Source organism: Momordica charantia, assembly GCF_013281855.1.
Source record: "Momordica charantia cultivar OHB3-1 chromosome 7 unlocalized genomic scaffold, Mcharantia_2.0 BLBB01000007.1, whole genome shotgun sequence".
NCBI lineage: Eukaryota > Viridiplantae > Streptophyta > Magnoliopsida > Cucurbitales > Cucurbitaceae > Momordica > Momordica charantia.
Genome location: NW_028275165.1, coordinates 18,829,743 through 18,850,330, shown reverse-complemented (window position 1 = coordinate 18,850,330; position 20,588 = coordinate 18,829,743). Strand labels below are relative to the sequence as shown.

General features: G+C 28.1%; 1 protein-coding gene and 1 long non-coding RNA gene across 2 annotated transcripts; one reads left to right on the top strand and one right to left on the bottom strand.

Moving 5' to 3' along the window:
• Positions 1-12,081: 12,081 nt before the first annotated feature.
• LOC111009886 (uncharacterized) lies at positions 12,082-15,005 on the top strand. Its single transcript, XM_022283118.2, has 4 exons — positions 12,082-12,744; positions 13,280-13,723; positions 13,809-14,001; positions 14,115-15,005. Exons 1-4 carry the CDS (start codon positions 12,727-12,729, stop codon positions 14,708-14,710), a joined length of 1,251 nt encoding a protein of 416 aa, XP_022138810.1. The 5' UTR covers positions 12,082-12,726; the 3' UTR covers positions 14,711-15,005.
• Positions 13,039-13,369, bottom strand: LOC148210500 (uncharacterized). The gene is made up of 2 exons (XR_015792352.1): positions 13,228-13,369; positions 13,039-13,106 (listed from the first exon to the last, which is right to left on the bottom strand). It is a non-coding gene; the product is annotated as an uncharacterized LOC148210500 (long non-coding RNA).
• Positions 15,006-20,588: the final 5,583 nt, after the last annotated feature.

Below are 20,588 nucleotides of genomic sequence, written 5' to 3'. Positions count from 1 at the left end.
ATTTGATTTTTATGGAACGTTTATATTGAATAGTTTTTGGGTTCGTTAGATTATTTTTAATGTTTTAGTTGATCTCGATCAATTTCATCGATTTTTAAGATTTCTTTTTTGTTTTGCTTAAACTAACATATTAACTTTGTATTTATTTCAGTACAAATCAGTTCAAATTTACTTGCTTCAAACTCCTAATTTTGACGTTATTCATAGTCTAGAATTATAGGCTGGTTTCAGAAATGACCTCAAAGGGTAAAATAATAATAATAAAAAAAAAGATTACAAATTGGTTAAATTATCAAGTATAATTGTCCATAATTTTAAATCATGGTAAAAAAGTCATTCTTGAAATCCAGTAATAATAAAAGGTCCCCATTACAATTTTTTGAAAAAAAATTGTTCAATTTTCTCTTTTCTCAATTGAGTGGACCAATATGGCCTAAATTTGAAAATGGAAGGAACAATTCTAAGTAAAAAAAAAAAAATGCTGTTCTTAATTTTATGGACTTATATAAGTAATATATGTTGATTAAAATAGAGAAACCTATCAAATTACTTTGATCTTAATTAATCGAATATTAACTACCATTTGAGTAATTTAGATAAATATGTTAAATTATTTATTAATTACTTTAATAGAGAGATAATATCTTGGAAGTAGCTTTGACAGCCACATATTAACTGCTACATAGAAATGATTTGTGATAGATTATATTTAATTTATTTTTTATTACTATTATTTTAATTCAATAACAAGTATAGTGAGAATTTATATCTAAAATATATGATTTACCGAGTCGAGGGATGCTCATGATAATAATTTATTTAACATTTAAAATAAAATATTGGTGGTTCAATTAATATAAAATAAAATAAAATATATTTTTATTCACACTATGACATATGTGATTTTAAGTGATATATTTGGCATCTTAATGGGTCCCAAATTGTGGATGGACTCTGTGAATGGCCCACGATTACCTCTTCAAACTTATTATCATTAAAAAGGAAATTTTGTAATATTGCCATTATTGACAATTAAAATTGAAGGTAATAAATTTGTTTTTGCATATTTTTTTTTAATACGATAATCTTGCACTGTATTTTTATATTATCGTTAAAGAAAAAAAACTTTCTAGTTTGAAATAATTAAAAATAATATTGTTTTGTTAGAAATGGGTTAATTTTCATAATTGTGTTTAATCGGTTACTAAAATTTTAAATTACGTGTCTAATGAACTGCATAGTTGGTCGGTTGAGATTATTTATTTATTTTTTGTTTTCGATACATTTATTTTAAAAAATTACATAAATAAATACAATTTTGGTAACTATAATATTTTGTAAATTTACTTTCAACCCTTAAATAGTATCCCAAAACAGGTATCTTATATGTTGGAGGAAGAGAATAAAACAATTCAAAATGAAACCACTAATTTTCTTTACCCTTAATTGTCTAAATTTACATTTAAAACAATGATTTAATACTATTATTTTCCCCTCTTATTCTAAAGCCTTTATGTCTTCATCAATCACCATCTCCTATTCTCTTTTTCTTTTTTTAATTTGTAAATAATTCAAAGAAAATGTTACATTGTTGTCACACCAACTTTTCTTCTAAATAGATGAACAAAAAAAAAAAAAATCATATCTTTTTTACTGTATAACATTTTTTTCAATAAAAGAGTATAATTTACGGCTCTACCTAAATTTTTCATGACTCTGACGCTAGAATTTTGTGGTATGAAACACGGTATTACAATAATTTCATATTAGTCTCGTTTATTTTTATACACGTCACTAATTAATTTATTATGTTATTTCAGTTTCTATGTTTGAAAATTAAGTTTAATTAAACAATTGATCATTTTCTTTTCGATTGTCATCCAAGATATCAACACAATTCTTTTTTTCTAATTAGTTTTAACAAAAATAATACAAAGTGAATAATTATATAATAATAAATTTATTTTAAAAAATTACCATAACTAACATAACCTTAATTTAAGAAACAATGGGAAAATTGTAACTTTCAAAAGCATGCGTAATGTGAATAATTTTTATGGACGATGAATTTTTCATATAGACTTTGTTATTAACCAACCGTGTTATTCTGATATTATAAGTCACAATAGCTTTATATATGGTTGTCTATATTATATAATGAATGATGTGAAACTATATCGCTGTCAAAAAATATGATACCATACCGAAAATAAAAAGTAAAGGGAGTTGACTTATTTATAACTTATATAAGCGAATTACATCATTAATAAGTTACATATAAACTCTTAAAAATTGGACGGTCCTTACAATATTTTCAATGTCCCATATTTACAACCACAAATAATTTGGGGAAGATATTTATTTAAGTTGAAATTCAAAACCCAGATGATCTCATTGGTAAGACCAATTATCATGAAACAACATTTATTAATAATTGCAAGTACCTTTTGAAATCATCAATAATCTCATTTATATATATTTTAATTTGATTAAGCTTTTTAATTACCATGGATAATTAAGTAGGTTTCCCTAGGTAGGTCATCAAAATAGGCCTTTTGATAGGGATCTCATCTTTCAAAACCCTAATTTCCTTTTTTCTTCCACTAGTTTTTCTTTAGAGAAAAAAATCTATGATTGTTGGATTAGTTTGGAATCCCCATGAGTTTGGTTGGATTTTAGGGTAATTTTTCAGTCCTTTTCTTGTTCTGTCTTTACTTGGACAATTTGATCAATGCCAAAAACCAAATTCCAAAACCCAAAAACCAATCACTTTCATTTTCCCCTACTCTACAAACCATGTTTCATATTATATTAAACTCATCTCAGGTAGATCGGTATCGATAGAAATAAAAATATCGATAAAAATATTAGTTAATATATCTGTATCGATAACTATTTCAAAAGAACTATAAAAATAAAAATTCATAATAAATATTTAAATTAACAAATAAATATTTTACCTTTTCTAAACGAGGTAAAATTATCAATATTAATATTAATATGTCCATGTTATTGATATTTTGTTGACATTTATTTTTTTAAAAATTCGATTTTTAATTTTTGTGATACTACGAAAACTCATGATCTTTTGATCAAAGATAAGTGTCTTAACCACTTGAGCTATGTTCGGTTTGGCCAAAATTGTTGATGTTGAATCTATAAATACATAGAAATGTCTACCTATTGATTAAAATTTATTACCCTGATAAAATCCAAGAATATAATATATTGATGAAGAGTTTTAGATTCTATTATGCCTTCAACTTTCATATATTATTTAAACTTTACAAAAGTTTAAATGTACAGGAATATAAGTACATAATTCAGAGACAAGTGTGAATTCTTTTAATTTAAAATTGAACTAGAATAAATAATAAAAGGGTGTAGTTTAAACCAACTAAATCAAACCACATTTAATTTTTATTTAATTGCTCTAATTATTAGGAGTATGACCAAAGAAGATTTGACCTCTCATCTACTCCAAGAAAAATTGTGAAAATGATATCCATTTGATCAAACATTATTTTTTATATATATATTTTTTATTTTTTTAAGACATATCAAACATTAAAACAAACTCCAATTATTGTGATGGAAAATGACACATTTTCTTTCTATTATGTACTGTAAAATTCATGAAAACCCCACATCTTATGCCTCTTTTACCCTTTCTTTCTTTATAATTGGCCAAAGTCTTGAATTTTGCCGATCTAAACCCATTATTGTGCCTACCAAAACTAGACTCGTATCTAATGCTGGGTAGGATTTTTGACTCTTTTGCCTCCCGATTAAATCACGTGATTCAAATTTAATCTTATAGAACTTTTAATTTTATCTAATAAGTATTGAAGTTGACATTCGTAGTTACTTTTTTTTAGAAGATTTATGACTACATTCATGAAAATATTTTGGAAGTATTAGTTTCAATAATAGTACTGGTAAGTTATGGAGAGTAGAATCTAGATTTTTTGGTGTTGGGTTTGAACATTTTGGCCTTTTTGATTGACCTCTATCTCGGTTATAAATGTTTGAGATTTTAGATTTTTTTTTTTTTTTTTTTGCTAAATTTTGAATGACTTATTAGTTATTTTTTAGACACATTGTTATAGTTTAACTTCAATACTTTATGCAATTTTGAAGTTCAATTTCATGACCTCAACCATTTTTCCGATTCATGGTTTAGCCTCTTTGTTTTTCCATCTGCTTGAATTATATTAGTTTAAACTTAAATCTACTAAATGGTTAGAATTTACCACGAGATTAAAAAAACTTAACTATTAAACTAGAGGATAAATCCAATCTTTTTTTTTTTTTTTTAATTTTTAGAAAGCATTGAAAGCCTTGGAAATACACATCAAAGGATGCTTTGAAATTAGAGCTTTGGCCATTGAGAAAAGAAAGTGGATGTCCTTTTGATTCTTTTTCCCAAGTGTCAAAAAGAAAAGGAAAAAGAGAGATTATTGGGAAGTTCACAAGATTCATGGAGAGCTCAAAATTTCTTATTTACATCAAGGTTGAAATTTTTATATATTAAGAGGTGGATATCAATTATCAAATAAAATAACAACATATTGATTACGATTGTTAAATTCTTAGGAAAAAAATACTATATAAATATTTTAGAATGTATCGAAGCTACCTAATCAAAATTTTGAAATATATGGGGCATGAATTAGAAAAAGATATTGTAGTTTTTAAAGAACGGTTATAAAATTATAATAGTTTTGAAACTATTTATAGTTATAATAAATGATAAATTGTCAATTTGAGTCTAATTTATCTGGTTGAAACATATATGATCTACCAAAATATTGGAAGTTTGAATCTCCATACTCTCACATGTGGTTGAACTAACAAAAATGATAAATTTGAAACTATTAGTATAAAATTGAGGTAATTTTTGACCGTGTACGAACTCGATAGCATAAGGGCAACAAGTGTAGTCGCATTTTGAACCGTGAACATTCACGAACTTCGTAGCTGTTCAAGATTTGACAAAACCCAATAGATAAGAGAGGAAACATTAATGGAAGTTGGATGGTGACAGAAATTGGATTAATGAAAAGCATGTAGACACAATTTTAGTTAATTTTGTGAAAATTTCCCATGACTTCTCTAAGTATCTTTTTTTTTTCTTCTTCTTAATTACTTGAAAAATTACAAAATTTTTATAAAAATAATTAATCCTACACTAGGCACACGAAAAGTGAATAGATTTGGGAAAATATAAAAGCAATTGAAGCCCCAAAAGCAAGTGACAAACCCATGTTCCCAAAATTAGCTTTTTAAAGTTTGGGAATCATGAGCTTAAGATAGAAAATTTAATCAATAATTTCAACTAAGTATCATTAAAAGAGCTCACTAATTGAGGTGGCATCGATAATCTTGCCTCTTTAAAGCTAAAAACATCAAAAAGTGCAACAAACGTATTGGTGGGGAATTTCTTAATTTATTATCCATAATGATTTGGTTAATCACTTTTGCTTTTTATCATCAAAAGAATATATAATTATTTGAGCCAATACAATGAATATTGTATCACTTTATATTGCCAACTTTAATTATAATTAATTGGTTAAGGTAGATATATATTCCATCAAGGTGATATGAATTTATGTATTTTTTTTATTTCGGTTCATTTTTATTTATTTACTTTCAAAACGTTCATTTTTTATCCTTGTATTTTTAATTTTTGTTCATTTTAGTTCTTACACCTTCAAAAACGTCTGTTGGTTTAGGTTCCTGTAGTTTTAAAAAGTGACTAATTTGGTTTCTATTTGTAAAATTTATACCCAATGAAATCTCTTTTTAACACAAATATGTGGCTAAATTTTAAGAAATTTAGTCATGATAAAATATTATGACCAAAAGAAATGAGATGAACAAAATTGTCACTTTTAAAAAATACATAGACCAAAATTGACGTCTCGAAACTATATGAACTATAATGAACAATAATTAAAATTACAGGAACGATAGTGGACGTTTAAAAGTAAAACGACTATAATAGTATTTCTACATAAAAATGATTTTATATTAATTTTATTTATTGTAAAATTTAAGTGTAGCTTTTTATACATTAAAAAATTGATTAAGTAATAACGAAAATAAAATTTTGTTAGCCTGTGTATAGCTCAACGAATTAAAATACTTATATTCGACTAAAAGATCATGAGTTCGAATTTCTCATCCCATACGTTGTACTAAAAAACTGCAAAATAAAATTTTGATGATACAAACATCGAAAAGTAAGATAATAATATATGATTCGTCAAAAAGAAAAAATTAAAAGAGGATAACAATATTTGATTGGAGCAAAAATATCAAAAATAAAATTAACACGACTTTAACAATCAAATCGTCCTCTTATTTTCTACTTCTAATCCATTTTCACATCTAATCATATGATAAAATCGAAGTGATATATTATTTTAATAGAAAAGAAAAAGAAGAGAGATTAGCAAACAAACAAATAGATTAAAATCTTGATATCGTGGTTTTATTTTTTAGTCTAATTTCATTTTCAATTATCACTACATCACTCTAAACTAAATGAAAACACATATTATAAAACTCAACGTAATTGATTTGATTCATGAATTTTTAAAAGAGTAATAATTTAGTTTAGAGAGTAATTAATAAAGTTAGTTAGGGACCATTTTTCAAATTGTTTATCAGAATATTGTGATAGAATGGCCACCAAAAACTAAAGTTATTGTGCAAATAAAATTTAAAAGGTTAAATTATAAGTTTAATCTCTGCATAAAAAAAAAAAAAAAATCAGTCCCACCCTTTTTAAATTGTGTCTATTTAATTCTTGTACTCTAAAAAATTCTTAAAATTTTAGAGTGGGTATCTATTTAGTTCCCGCACCTCAATAACACTTTAATAGATCTATAAGGGTCCATTTGATAACCATATGGTTTTTTGTTTTTAGTTTTAAAAAAATAGGTTGTCTGATAACCAATTCAATTTTCCGTTTTTTGTTTTTTAAAAACCATTTTGAAATTCTATATAAATTTCAAAAAAAAAATAGTTTTCAAAAACAGGTTTTTTTTCTTCAAAATCTGATTTTTTTCTTCTAAAATTTTTTTATCTCTTAATTTCTCTCTGCAAACTTTAGTTTTCAAATTTTCATATTTTGAATATTTATTGTTATTTGTTTTTCTCCAAACTTTTATATATTTTTTTATTTTTTTTCTAAAAAATCAGTTTCATTTCTATTTCTAAAATTTTAATATTTTTCCTAACTTTTTTCTCTCTAAAATTTCATCTTTTATAATTTTTCTTTGTCTTCGTAATCTACTTTTCCTCTGAAAATTCCAATTTTCTTTCCTTGTAACTTTTATTTTTCTTTGTATTTATTTATTTTCTCTAGAAATTATACTTTGAATCTTGTTTTTATCTGTAAATTTATTTCCACTATAATTTTTCTCTTTCTTTATGATTTTTTTTCTTTAACATATCTTTTCCTGACTTTATTATTTTTTCCTCAAAATTTTCTCTTGCTGTCTTTTACTTTTCTTGCACTATTTCTTTTCTAAATGTTTTTATTTCTCTCTAAAATTTAGCTTTCAAAAGTTTATTTACATCTCTCTAAAACTTGTATTTTCATAGTCTCTACAAGACAAAAATTTTCGCACGGTCGGGTCCCAAAGATAGGAAATGCATGTCCCGACCCTGTCTCCGTCCCTGATTCCATTTTTTTAAATAATTAATATATATTTATTACACTTTTTTCATACTTAAATTCTAAAAATAATTTTAAAAAACTATAAAACCGATAATTTTTCTCGAGAACATGTCTCGGACCCAAGAACGAGGTGGAGACGGAGACTAAAAATTTTTACGAGCACGAATGGGGAGAGCATCCTCTCTCGCATTCACACAATTGTCATCTCTACTCTACATAAAATTTTCTCTCTGTATTTTCAATTTTCTAACTTTTTAAAAACAAAAAACTAAAAATGGTTACCAAACATATTTTAGTTTTTTATTTTTAAAAAACAAAAAACAAAAAATATTATCAAATGGTTTTTGTTTTTTAAAATAGAAAACTAGGAACCAAAAACTAAAAACAAGAAAAACCAAAAACCAAAATATTTACGGCCCTAACTTTTAGTTTTGTGTTTAATACATTTCTATTACTAACTTCATTAACCCAGTCAAACGTTTGGACTTGCCCGAAATCAACCAACAATATATTGGAATTTTTCAATAATATGGGACCACACATATATAAAATATTTAAAAATATAAATATAAAAAATAGAGATTCGGATAGTTATTAATCAAATAGTATTTCAGTACGTAATACGTTTATCTTTCATCTTTTCTGGAGTTTCGATGGAAGGATTCATTCATTTCTTTACTAATGCAACGTAGTCAACTCCATTTGTTAGAACAGCTAAAATATATAGATACCACAAAAAATAGTTTTAAAATTGATGAGGGGTCAAATTGGAAATATTTAAAACTTTGTAATCGACCGTAATTATTTGGTTGGTCACAGATGAGTTATGGTGTCCAAGTCAGAAAGATCACGATCCTTCTTTTTCATCCCTTGAGAGAGAGAGTTAAGGAGAATATCTTCTTATTCGTACTGTGGACAGGCTAATTTGTGACCACTCAATAACGTTTAATTATGGATCAAGGTATGTTTCCGCTTCATTGGTATTAATTCTCTAGAATTGAAATGGGAACTCGATCTATGGATTTGAAGTTTTGGATTTTAATTTTCCCAACATAATTTGCATATCACATAAACATGATTGAAAATTCATAGATTTACCATAAACTTTTCGAAGTCGCTTATGATTTACCCGATTTATATTTTAAGTAAAAAACAAAAATGGCGAAAGAAAGAACAATAAATTTTATTGACCAAAAAGAAAAATTGAAAAGGACTGGATGGAAGTAAAAGGACAGCCAATTGATCGTCTAAAGATATGAAATGAAGGCGTAACCGCAGCTTATTTACTCAGCCATGGTCGTCCCAATGAAACTTTCTTTTATTGTACTCTCTTCTTTCTTAAATAATATGTCTTCCAATAATACCTAAATGTCCTCCAAATTCTACCCCACAGACTATTCATATCATACGAGAGCTTGTGTCCTTTCACGAACAACCGTTTTCAAATATTATTACAGTTTGGATAGAGAAGTGGAGATTCGAACCTATAACTTATAAAAGAGATCTCTAATGCCTTGATTAGTTGAATTATGTCATTCAAGTTGGAATTACGTTGCTAGATCACTTTCGATTACATCTAGTTAACTGTCAAATCACTTTCGATTAATCTTATTTTAATTTAGAATTAAACTTGCTAGTAGGATAATAAAATTTTCATCGAGATATCAACATTCTATACATCCATGAATTCAACACCGACGTGAGAAATGAATTGACATTTTCATAATACCGTAAAAAGATCGTAAAACAACTATATTGTAATAGGATCATAATATATATCAACAAAATATCATTAATAGGGACATAATATTGATATTAAAAAATATAAAAGGATAAAATATTTAGTCAGAATTTTTTTATTTTTATACTTTTTTAGAAATATTCGTCTACATTCATATTTTCTGTATTTAAAAATAATTTTCGAAACCATTGTTAGTAAAAAAATTAGCGATGAAAATTAAACATCTTTATCTAAACAAATAGAATAATTACATTTGAAAAAAGCATAATTTTTGTCCCCCTTTAATGGAAACCTTATTGATTATGTCTCCATTTATAGCATCTTAGTACTCTTTTTAATCATAAATCTTGACAAAGAAAAAAAAAAGGAACTCATAACTTTATTCGATGTGGTACAAATTTATCATTTTATATTTCTAATGTCTTCTTTTTGGTTATATAAAAATTGAGATTTAAATATTGTTTTCATCTCTGTTTTATAACCATCATGTTTTTAATTTCCTATTTTGATTTATCATGATGTTTCTTTTTCTTATGTATAATTTTTAATTTGAGCATATTTTTTAACTAGTGAGTTTAGCATAATTTATAATTCACTTTCTTTCTAAGAAAAAAAAAAACTATTTTATTCTTAAAATAGTTTCTACAAAATGGTTTTAATTAAAATACTGATGTGATATGTTTAGTTACATATTGTTTCTTAAAAAATATTTTAACCACAAATTTGTTTTTTTGCGCTACATCTAAAAGTATTTACCTACAAATTTTAAAATTATACAGTAATTTCTCGTCAATTACTTTAGAATCAATTTTTGGAGAATCAATTTAAAGTGATTCTTCAAAAAATGATTATAAATTAATTTTATTATCAAAGTTATTTTTATTTATTACAAACGCTCTTGAATCTAGAATTTTAAAATATATTTTTTGTCCTCCAAAATCACCAAAGAAGTTAATCCAAACACATGGTTAACTTTTCAATTTATTCCTTCAAACTTCTATTAAACTTTATATTTTATCATCTATTGTGATGCATTACTAATGTCATGAAGCCATGGTTAGACATATCCCATATGAGCATAGATTAATCTTAAAAAAAAAATAAAAAATCAACAACCCATAAACATAGATCAATTGACTAAGACATTATATATTTGTTTTAAAAGTAAAATGTTTGATTCTTCATCCCTATATTGAACTATGTATATGTACATGTCATATCACGTCAAGTTAATTAATATTTATCTAACAGGTATATCATGTCAACATTTTATTAATACCGGCAGCAGAAACATTGTTCTATCTTTAGGAACATAATTGATATTTCTTTAATTTACAGATTAAATAAATGTAATCCTCAAAATAAGACGCTGTAAATTTTCATCATCGAGAGAGGAAAGACTACAAAAACAGTTGATTTTTCGTTCCTTTTGAATTGTTTGAAAATTGTGGCTCCAGATTTTCAACATCCTTTTTTTTCTTTTTCAATTCAAAGATTTTGAAAATTTCTCTCGTCCAATTAAAAATAAAAGTAAAATACTTTTTATTTTGTTTTTACGAGGTTAAAATATCATATTTATCTATATAAACTTTTATAATTCCTCCACTTTGATGCAAGTATTTCCAGAACATTTATAGCAGCTCTTGATAAAAATAAATAAATGGCTCTTCTAATTAATTAGAAAAGTAATAACAATCACCAAAACAAAACTTTTTAAAAATTTTTTAAGGTTAAAATAAATATTTAGAAAAATTAAGACTTCTTGATATTTCCAAGGTTGAAAGACTATTGATGAAATAAACTTAAAAGTTTATGAATTAAAATAAGGTTATGAATGTTTTAAAACAAGGCTCGAACCTATTTTTATTAACAATATTTGATGGATTAAGAACACAGTTTTAAATATCGATTTCGATAGAAATATCGATAAAATGTCGATGTCCGTAAAAATTGTAGAAATAAAAATATTCGTAGCGAATATTTAAATTAACAAATAAACATTTTATCATTTTTTAGAAAGTTAAAAATTATTAATATTAATATTACATGCATGCTTAATAACAAAAATCGATCGTCTTGCACAACATAAATCACATAGAGGAAAAGGCTTCGACACTTAGAGTCAGTCACAATGTGGTCACTTAGAGAGAGGTATAGTACAGAGTACTTGAGAAGTAGAGTGAGACCTCTTGTTTATAAGCTTTGGTTCGAGTCCTGCTCAACGATTACAACCGTTTCATATTTTGCAACGTGTTGTTGGAAAAGTGGTTAACATCAATAGAGAGACATGAAGTTGTGATCGTCAACTCTTCTTTTACCAAAATCGACCGTTAAGATCCATATCAGCCAGTTTGACAGACACGTACGGCCATCTGATATATCTGTCGGCTGAGCCAAGAGAGCTAACAACGTATAATTCATTGGCAAGTTGTATTTGTTAAATCAACTCTAACAATTCAGACTAGCGATTGTTGTTTTTTTTTATATTTATCGATCTTTTTCCAATAGGATGAGAATGTGGATTTACCTTCCTAATTAAAAGAGTAATAATATAACATGGTTTTCTAATTTAATGTGATTTGAAGTAAACAAATGAATATACGTATGGTCTATGGAATTGGTTTTATGTTATCCAATTTTACAGTAAAGCACTGACCAATAGACGAAGTACGTGTCCTACATCAATGTACTGGAAGCACCGTCCGAGTGACTGCACATTAATAATGCGCAACCCCAAAACTTTGTTTGGACTTTTCGAGAGATTTACTATTTTGCCACGGCTGCTGATGATGGTTTTTCGAGATTCCCGGGACAAGAGGGGTCATCAAACAGTCCATACCAATCAAGGGTATTCTTGTAAGTTCACCGTAATTGACTCCCCATGAATGGGAAACCTCCACGTGTCCTCCTCTTGGGATGATATCTTCAGCCTCCACGTCGTCAATCTGCAATTATCAAAAATTAAAAATAACCTACGCCATGCGGTTAATGACGTGGCTAGCCGGTCCTCGTCAGCAATCTCCAATTGCTATAAAGAAGTCCAGCCCCAATTTTGTCCACTCCACACTCCGCCTTCGAGAACCACAAATCCCTGCTACTTTCTATATCCGTACTCATCTTCACCGGCGACGGCCATCGGGCCGGAGAAATGAATATTCCGGCCACGGATTCGTCCACATCCGCGCGCACTCTTCGAATCTCCGATCATCGCCGTCATGTATTTCACGAAAAGCTCTGATTCAAAATCCAAATTTCTCGTTCGCTTAGTCACGAAGTTATCCGCGCCAGTTCCATGGAAATCCGGGGAAAGGTATCCATTTCTAGCATCCCTCTCGGTTCTCGGGGAAACTTTTGGTATATTCTGACTTCTTAGGGTTTTTTCTATATCTTTAATTTGAGTGGTTGGTGGAGGGGAATGAATTTTGAAGAACTGCAGGCATTGATTTCTTGCTTTCAATTACTCTGATTGTTCATCAATTTGTGTAATCTTTCCTTTTTCCCCTTGATTTTGGAGTGGGGGCCGAATCCGAATGCATAAGAAGGAAACTGGAAGCATCGGTTTCGGGTTCATCTACTACGATTTTATTTACTCGGAGCCTGTGAATTAATTATGAATCGGTGTTTATTAATTGGTTCTGAGAATGGAGCAGAGATGACGAGGGTGGGTAATTACTGCATCAAATAGAGAGCCTCAGGGTTTTAGAGTTCAGATTAGGCATAAAAACCTATTTAATTTAATTCATTACTTTTTTTTTTTTTTTTTACTATTCATGTTCTATAAACCTGTTTGTACCTTCGTTTTCCTCTGTCGTCTTTGTCTTCATTTTTGATTGCTTGGTCTTCAGATGAAGATCCAACCCATCAATATTGATCCTCCAACTGGAAGAGTAGCCATTCGTACTGATCCCGGCAAACCGGTGCTAAAATCGCGTCTGAGAAAGCTCTTTGATCGGCCATTTCCGAATGTTCTAAAGAATTCTTCAGCCGAAAAGCCCATCGCGGCTGGGGAGGCCGCCGCCGCCGCCGCACAGTTCATCAACAAAGATGGAGTGGCTGAGTTCGAGCCGAGCTCCATTTGCTTGGCTAAAATGGTGCAGAGTTTTATAGAGGAGAGCAACGAGAAGCAGTCGTCAGTGGCCGCAGTTGTAAAAAATGGTCGCAACCGCTGCAATTGCTTCAACGGGAACAATAATGACAGTTCCGACGACGAGTCCGATGAATTAGGCGGTGGTTTTGGTGAATCTGTAACCATCGGATCATCTGGTGCCGATGTTCCCGACTTACTCAAGGTAATTGCCGCTTCAATTTTTCTCTGCAAATTAGCGCTCAGCTTCTGAAACTAAAATTGATCCAAATCCATTTTGGGAATATCAGAGTCTGATTCTTTGCGCCAGTGTAACGGAGAGAAACCTCTTAGCTGACACCGCAAAGATCGTTGAGAAGAACAACAAAATTCAAAAAAGGAAGGATGATCTGAGAAAAATTGTAACGGATGGTCTTTCATCCCTCGGCTACGATTCTTCAATCTGTAAATCAAAATGGGACAAATCTCCTTCTTTTCCTGCAGGTACTCCATTGCCCTCTTCTACAGATCAAACAAACAAATAAACACCTCCATTATATTCCGGATTCAACTGAAATCTTTGAAAAGTAAAATTTAGGTTTCTTTTTTTCGTGTAGGGGAATATGAATACATCGATGTGATGTTCGAGGGCGAGAGATTCCTGATAGACATAGATTTCAGATCTGAGTTTGAAATCGCTCGATCGACCGGAATGTACAAGGCGATCCTCCAATTGCTCCCGAATATTTTCGTCGGCAAACCAGATCGGCTCGGTCAAATCGTCTCGATCGTATCTGAGGCCGCGAGACAGAGCCTGAAGAAGAAGGGGATGCACTTCCCGCCCTGGAGAAAAGCCGAATACATGAGAGCCAAATGGCTTTCCGCTCACATCAGATCCAAACCTCCAAATCCATCCCTGAAAGAGATCAAAATCACGGACAAGAATCAAATCGATGACGAACAATCGCCGACGGAGACAGATTGCGGAGAATTCGAATTGATTTTCGGCGACGAAACCACGACCACCACATCACCGGAGTCCGATTCAATCGATTCATCTCCTCCGCTGCAGAAATCTTCGAATACCATCATTAAGGCGGCGGCGGCGGTGACAGCGACGACCTGGCAACCTCCGGCGATCAAACCGAAGAGTCTCGATAGAGGAGCGAAGATCGTAACCGGATTGGCATCAATCCTCAAAGAGAATCCGTAAAAAATAATAATAATAATAAATAAAGAAAAAAGTTTTGGGTACTGAAAATCTCAATATCGTAAACAAAAGTAAAAATAGATAATTTAGGGGGTAAATAGGTAAATATAAGGAAACGTATGTGCTTTTGTTTAATCGAGGGAAGAAAAAAAAAAGAAAAGGAAAATCCTTCAGTTTTTGGTTGCAAGGGTATTCTACTCTGTAATGGGCAGCAAAGTTGCTTACCCAATCGTCTGTGTAAAAAATAAAAGAAAAATATTATCGAATTTTGCAATAGTAATTTTTATGTTTTTTACAAGTTTCGAGTTAAATTTTGAATTTCAAAAAAAAAAATCATTATTAACATTATTTCTACTATGTTTATTGAATTTCTTTTCAATTTTATTTTATTCATGGATAACTGGATAAGGATGATCCCTTATAATATATGTACTTTTTTTTATATATAATTTAATAAATTTCTGTGGAAGGCTTTAAATTGGAGATAGCTGCTTCCTGAGAGGAAACAGTCGGAGGACTTAAAAATCTGCATTTTATATAACATTTTACTCTTTTTTTTTTTCTTTTGAGTAAAATATTTATATATAAAAATTAAAAATATCTCGTCTTTTGAGATTTGAGGACTTTTCTTTTACTTTTTAATTTCGAAATTTCATTTTATTTTATTCGTTATCTTTTCGGGTGAGAACCTCGTGGGATATCGGTCGCCGGAAGACGGAAGAAGACAAAATCTGAATTATAAAATTAGAAAGTTTTAGTTTTAGACTTTTTTTAATATCTTATTTATGAAAACAATGTTTACTGATTTCTATGTAAATTCACTTTTGGAAAATACTAAATAGTTTTCTTCATTATTTTTATTGAGTAAATGAAGGAAAAAAAATGATGTAAAGCTAATTAAGATTAGAGGAAGAAAATCTATTGTGTGATAGAAATTTGATATATATTTTTTGATCCATAGTTCCATACTTGTACGATTATATTTTTATATAAAATTTATCACTGCGACACCTAGATTATTTTAATTATATAATACAGTTTAATGTGTAATATGCATATCATAAATTAATCTTTAAAAAGCAGTACATCATTATTTAAAGTTTGATGGTTTTTCGAGAAACCAATTCAACTGTTTGTCATAGAGAATATGGTTTTGGCTATTTTTAAATAAATATTGATGGGTCCATTAAATATTCTCATGATTTATTTTATTATTATTATTATTATTATTATTTTCCGTTGTTGCCATTTGAAAATATTATATTATAAATTACAAAGTTATGGATGGTACTAGCCAAATAATCATTGACACAATCAAGAATAATTAATTAATTGTTGCTTAAGTCATGAAAATCAACTTAAACAGAGCTAAATGGATAAATCATCAAGAAAAAAACGAAACCTCAAGACATGAAAAGATGAGTTTTTTTTAAATAATGTATATTTTCTTTAAAAAAAATTACAAGAGTGAGGATTCGAGATTCTTTTGAACAAGGTTCCAAAACTTTCCAAGAAAAAATTGTCAATGCTTAAGTTCATTGCCCTCATAGTCATAGTCGATATTATTTTTCTGGCTAGGTTTGATGGGGCAAAAAATGTAGTCATGGTCAACTCATGGATCGACTTATTTCACCACATGTCACACCTTCTCGTGTACTATTCAACGGAGTCAATAATTTAGTATTTAAGGAATATCGCATATTATGTATACGGTATATTTCATTGCAGATTAACTTCTCCTTCACACCTCAAATCATAAATGACACTCTTAAATTGCATGGGAAGTACACAATTTTTGATTTGACAGCAAACTACTTTATCTTTGTCAATAATTCGTATATATACCCTAATTTTAGAATTTTTATTTAATTTATATATATTTTTAATTATTACTTTGGGAAGCTCCTATATCTTTTGTAATTTTTATTTTAAATAACATTATATATGAAATTTTCTGCTCATTAAATATTTAAATCTTTGCTTGGTAAGTACATCAATTTATTTTCTCATTTATTTTATTAATATTTTACCAAATAAATTATCAATTTTGAATATCGTTTTCAATCTTGTTTTTCTTTTATTGATTAAGGTCAAATAAATGGTAGAGTTGAATAGTTCTTCTCCTTGACTTTAGGTTCATGCTGATTAAGCTTGATTATAGAGTATCCATCGTCAAGTCAATTAAAAATGGATCGGTAGAAATGTTAATCCAAAATTGAATTTAAAAATTTATATTTTTTTTAAACAATTGTGTATTTTAAGCATATTTTTGGTCAAAACAATTGATCACAAATTGTGATTGAATAATCATTCATAGGAGGACAACGGTATTAAAATTATAATAATTTTCAAGCCTCCATCAAATAATTTGAGGATAGAAAGCGAGCATAGTTCAGTGGTAATTGACATATACCTCTAATTAAGATGTTGTGAGTTCGAATCCCCTCCTAACATGTTGTACTCGAAATAAATAAATAAATAATTTGAGGATAGAAAATTGAGGTGCCTAGATACCTAATTTGTTTACTATTATTTGATGGGTTCTATTTTTTTCAAAGAACTTTTCTTTTTTCTTTTCATTAAAATGAAGAATATTAATTTATATTTTAGAAAATTTTGTAAGATGAAGATATCTTACAGACACTTATACCATATTTAACTCATAGTTTTAATAACTTGAAATTATGTTGAACAAGTTTGGAAAGTTAAGTATTTTTTTTAGAAGTATCACAATTTATATAGTCAATAAAATTAATAAATATGTAGTTTGAGTTAAAAAAAAAATTATATATTCGCACTCCCAGCTATGAAAGTTTTAGAAATGTTCTTTTAAACTCTATATTCTTATCATTTTTCAATAATTTTTCCCAAAGGAATAAAATTTAATTACAAATCCAATAAATTATAATATTGAAAGATTCAATAAAAATATAGTATAGTACCCTTTGCATTATTGGAGAATAATTTAGATGATGAATATATCTTGTTCTGTGTATGAACCTATTTATCCTTACAATTTAATAAATTAGTATATCATTTTCTATTAGTTAAATTTATAAATAAATAAAATTTAAATGATGAGTAATATAGACACCTTAAAATTATAATATTTTTACATAACTCTCATTTTTTTAGTCAACTATTTAGAGTTATGAAAAAATATTAATGATAATTCAATTGAGAAGAGAAAAGTGATCCGTGCATCCAATATTTAGAGATTGAAATAATATTTTAATTGATGATTATTTGATAAAATTTAAGATTATAGATTTTTTTTTCCTTTTTTTTATTGGAATATTTGAGAGGTTAATTTATCAGTGAAGAATCAATGTTTTGTGTAGCTATAAGATTGCCGATGAAGATTTAATTTATACAATTTAGTGCAAATTAAAATTTAAGGTGGAGATTAATTAATTATTGAAATAGAAAAATAGCAATGAGATACTTGATTTTGAGATCCACCATTTATAACCAAGCTTTTGAAATAAAATATGGTTGAGTTCGAATTAAGTTGTTAAACATAAAAATACAACTTTGATTGGGAATTTGATTTCTTTAGAAAAAAAAAAAAAGGTATGATAACTAGTTTTTCAGTGTTTAATTTTTTAATTTTTATTTTTTTTGAACATGAATGAGTATGTACATAGTACATAATACTTTTAGTTATTATATATTAAATATGAACATAAAATTAGAAATCTATTCAAACATTTCAAAAGCAATTTATATAAACCCACTCATCAAAACCAGTTTTTAAACCATTAGAAAAGAAGAAAATGTCAAGGACAACGATAGCCCAAGTATTTTTGTATGATATTATCCGCTTTGGATATAGCCCTCATGACTTTACTTTTGGTTCCATCCAAAAGATATTGTACCATGATCACCTCTTTCTCTAGTCAACGTGGAACTTTGTTTGCAATCACTTTACAAACCCAATAGAAAATACACTCACCTAAGCTCTAAGTTCCAAATCTCACATTTCCAATCAATTATATAATTTTTTTTTCATTACTAATTAAGGAAGAAGATAAACGAGAGAGGGAAAAAATCATACATTTTTCGATATCACCAAATATATTACAACAAACATGCGACTTTTTGGTCAGGGTATATACCTTAACCAGTTGAGCTATACTCTGACAACTTCACAAAAATTTCAACTTAATTAAGATGTTGATATTTGTTAAAATACAAATCATGGGAATAAGGTTACATAATGTGTCTTGTTAAGCAAAGAGAACGAAAGTCAACATGAACGTAACACAATTGGTTAAGACATATATTCTCGACTAAAAGATCGGAGGTTCAAATCCTCACCCCACGTGTTGGATTTAAAAAAAAAAACAGTGAAAAATGCAAATACCAAATTTTTTTTATAGAAAATTATAAAATATTGAACTGTATTTATTTCCCTTTCATACCTTTGGTTATTTAAAAGTGATAGTCACATCATCACAATGGTTCAACAAATACAAGTGTCGCCAACATAAGTTTAGTCAAACGATAATTGACACCCGTTTTTAATCAGAGGCCATGAGTTCAAATCTCCCGCTCTATTTGTTTATTAAAAAAAAAAAGTGGGAGATTGAATCTCAGACATTTGAAAAAATAATAAGTGTTTTATTACCGAGTTAATGCTCGAATCAACCTATAATAAACAAAAAGTCCTATGAGGAGTGAAAAAAATGGTGAGAAATGGATTTTGAAGGAAATTGAGCTATTAAAATTCATAAACTAAATGAGAAATGAGATTCCACTAGTTTTACTATAAAAAAAATCCTTCAATTTCAAGTTAAAAAGTAAATAAATAAATAAAACAAAATTCTTTCCTTGAATTTCAAATTTTCAAATGCAGCTTCTAGAAAATTTTCTATATCCCACCCACAGTTTTAAGGGTTTTTCTTTCTTTTCTTTCCTTTTTACTTATTTTTAGAAAGGTTGGATGACCCTTTTTCAAAGGATGAAAGTGAGCACTCACTCTAAGATTCTTTTAATTTTTTTTTTTCCGTGGAGAAAAAATTTTTCTACTGTAAGCTATTGGAAAAATTACTCAATTACCCTTAATTTAATTTATTGAAACTATGGTGTTATTGTAAAAAATAAAAATAAAAATGGGGTTGATTTCAAAATTACTCTACATTTAGACTAACTTATTTCTTATATTACTTTTAGTTGTTCCAGAGAGACGAGATATCTATCTTTATTTATTTTTGTTAAAATATTTTAAATTTTATATTCATTTGTTAAAAGTACATTAAAAATAACAAAAAAAAAATCTTATAGAACTAGATCTCGAGAAAAATAAAGAAAGAAATTTTATGACCCAAGTTAAGGGTATTGCATTTTTGTCTTCCACTAAGAAAAAGATGATTACTTTTTTCTTTTCACTTGGTGTTTTACTAGATCTAAAGAAATAATAATTTTCTCCAACAACAAGAAATTAACAAAAATAAAATAAACTCATAAACGAATATTAGTATAACTTAGTAGTTAGAGACACCTACACCTTTAAATTGAAGGTTCAAACATCCGATCCGATCCTACATTTGTTGAACTTAGACAGGGCAACTTTTACCCCCAACTCTGAATAAATATATATTATTTGATATATATATTTATATGTACGTATATTTAGTACAAACAAAAGAGAGAAAAATAAAACCAGTTTTATAAAGTTGCTCCTCATGGCAGGAAGATCATTAGATAAGTTCGAAGAGCACCAAGAGAGATGTCTTTAAAGCAAAATTTCTAAGTGATTTCTCTTTGCATGTACTACTAAAGTACTGGCTTCGTGTTTCATTTTCGAAAATTGATAGGATCTTCCATATAGTTCTGTAGAAAACTTCTTCATTTCTACTTTACCACATCACGAATATCT

What these genes read in the sequence shown, in the direction of transcription:
- LOC111009886 (XM_022283118.2), top strand. An exon ending in ATGTTCCCGACTTACTCAAG is followed by an intron (nt 13,724 to 13,808) that starts GTAATTGCCGCT and finishes TGGGAATATCAG; the next exon opens with AGTCTGATTCTTTGCGCCAG. An exon ending in ATCTCCTTCTTTTCCTGCAG is followed by an intron (nt 14,002 to 14,114) that starts GTACTCCATTGC and finishes TTTTTCGTGTAG; the next exon opens with GGGAATATGAATACATCGAT.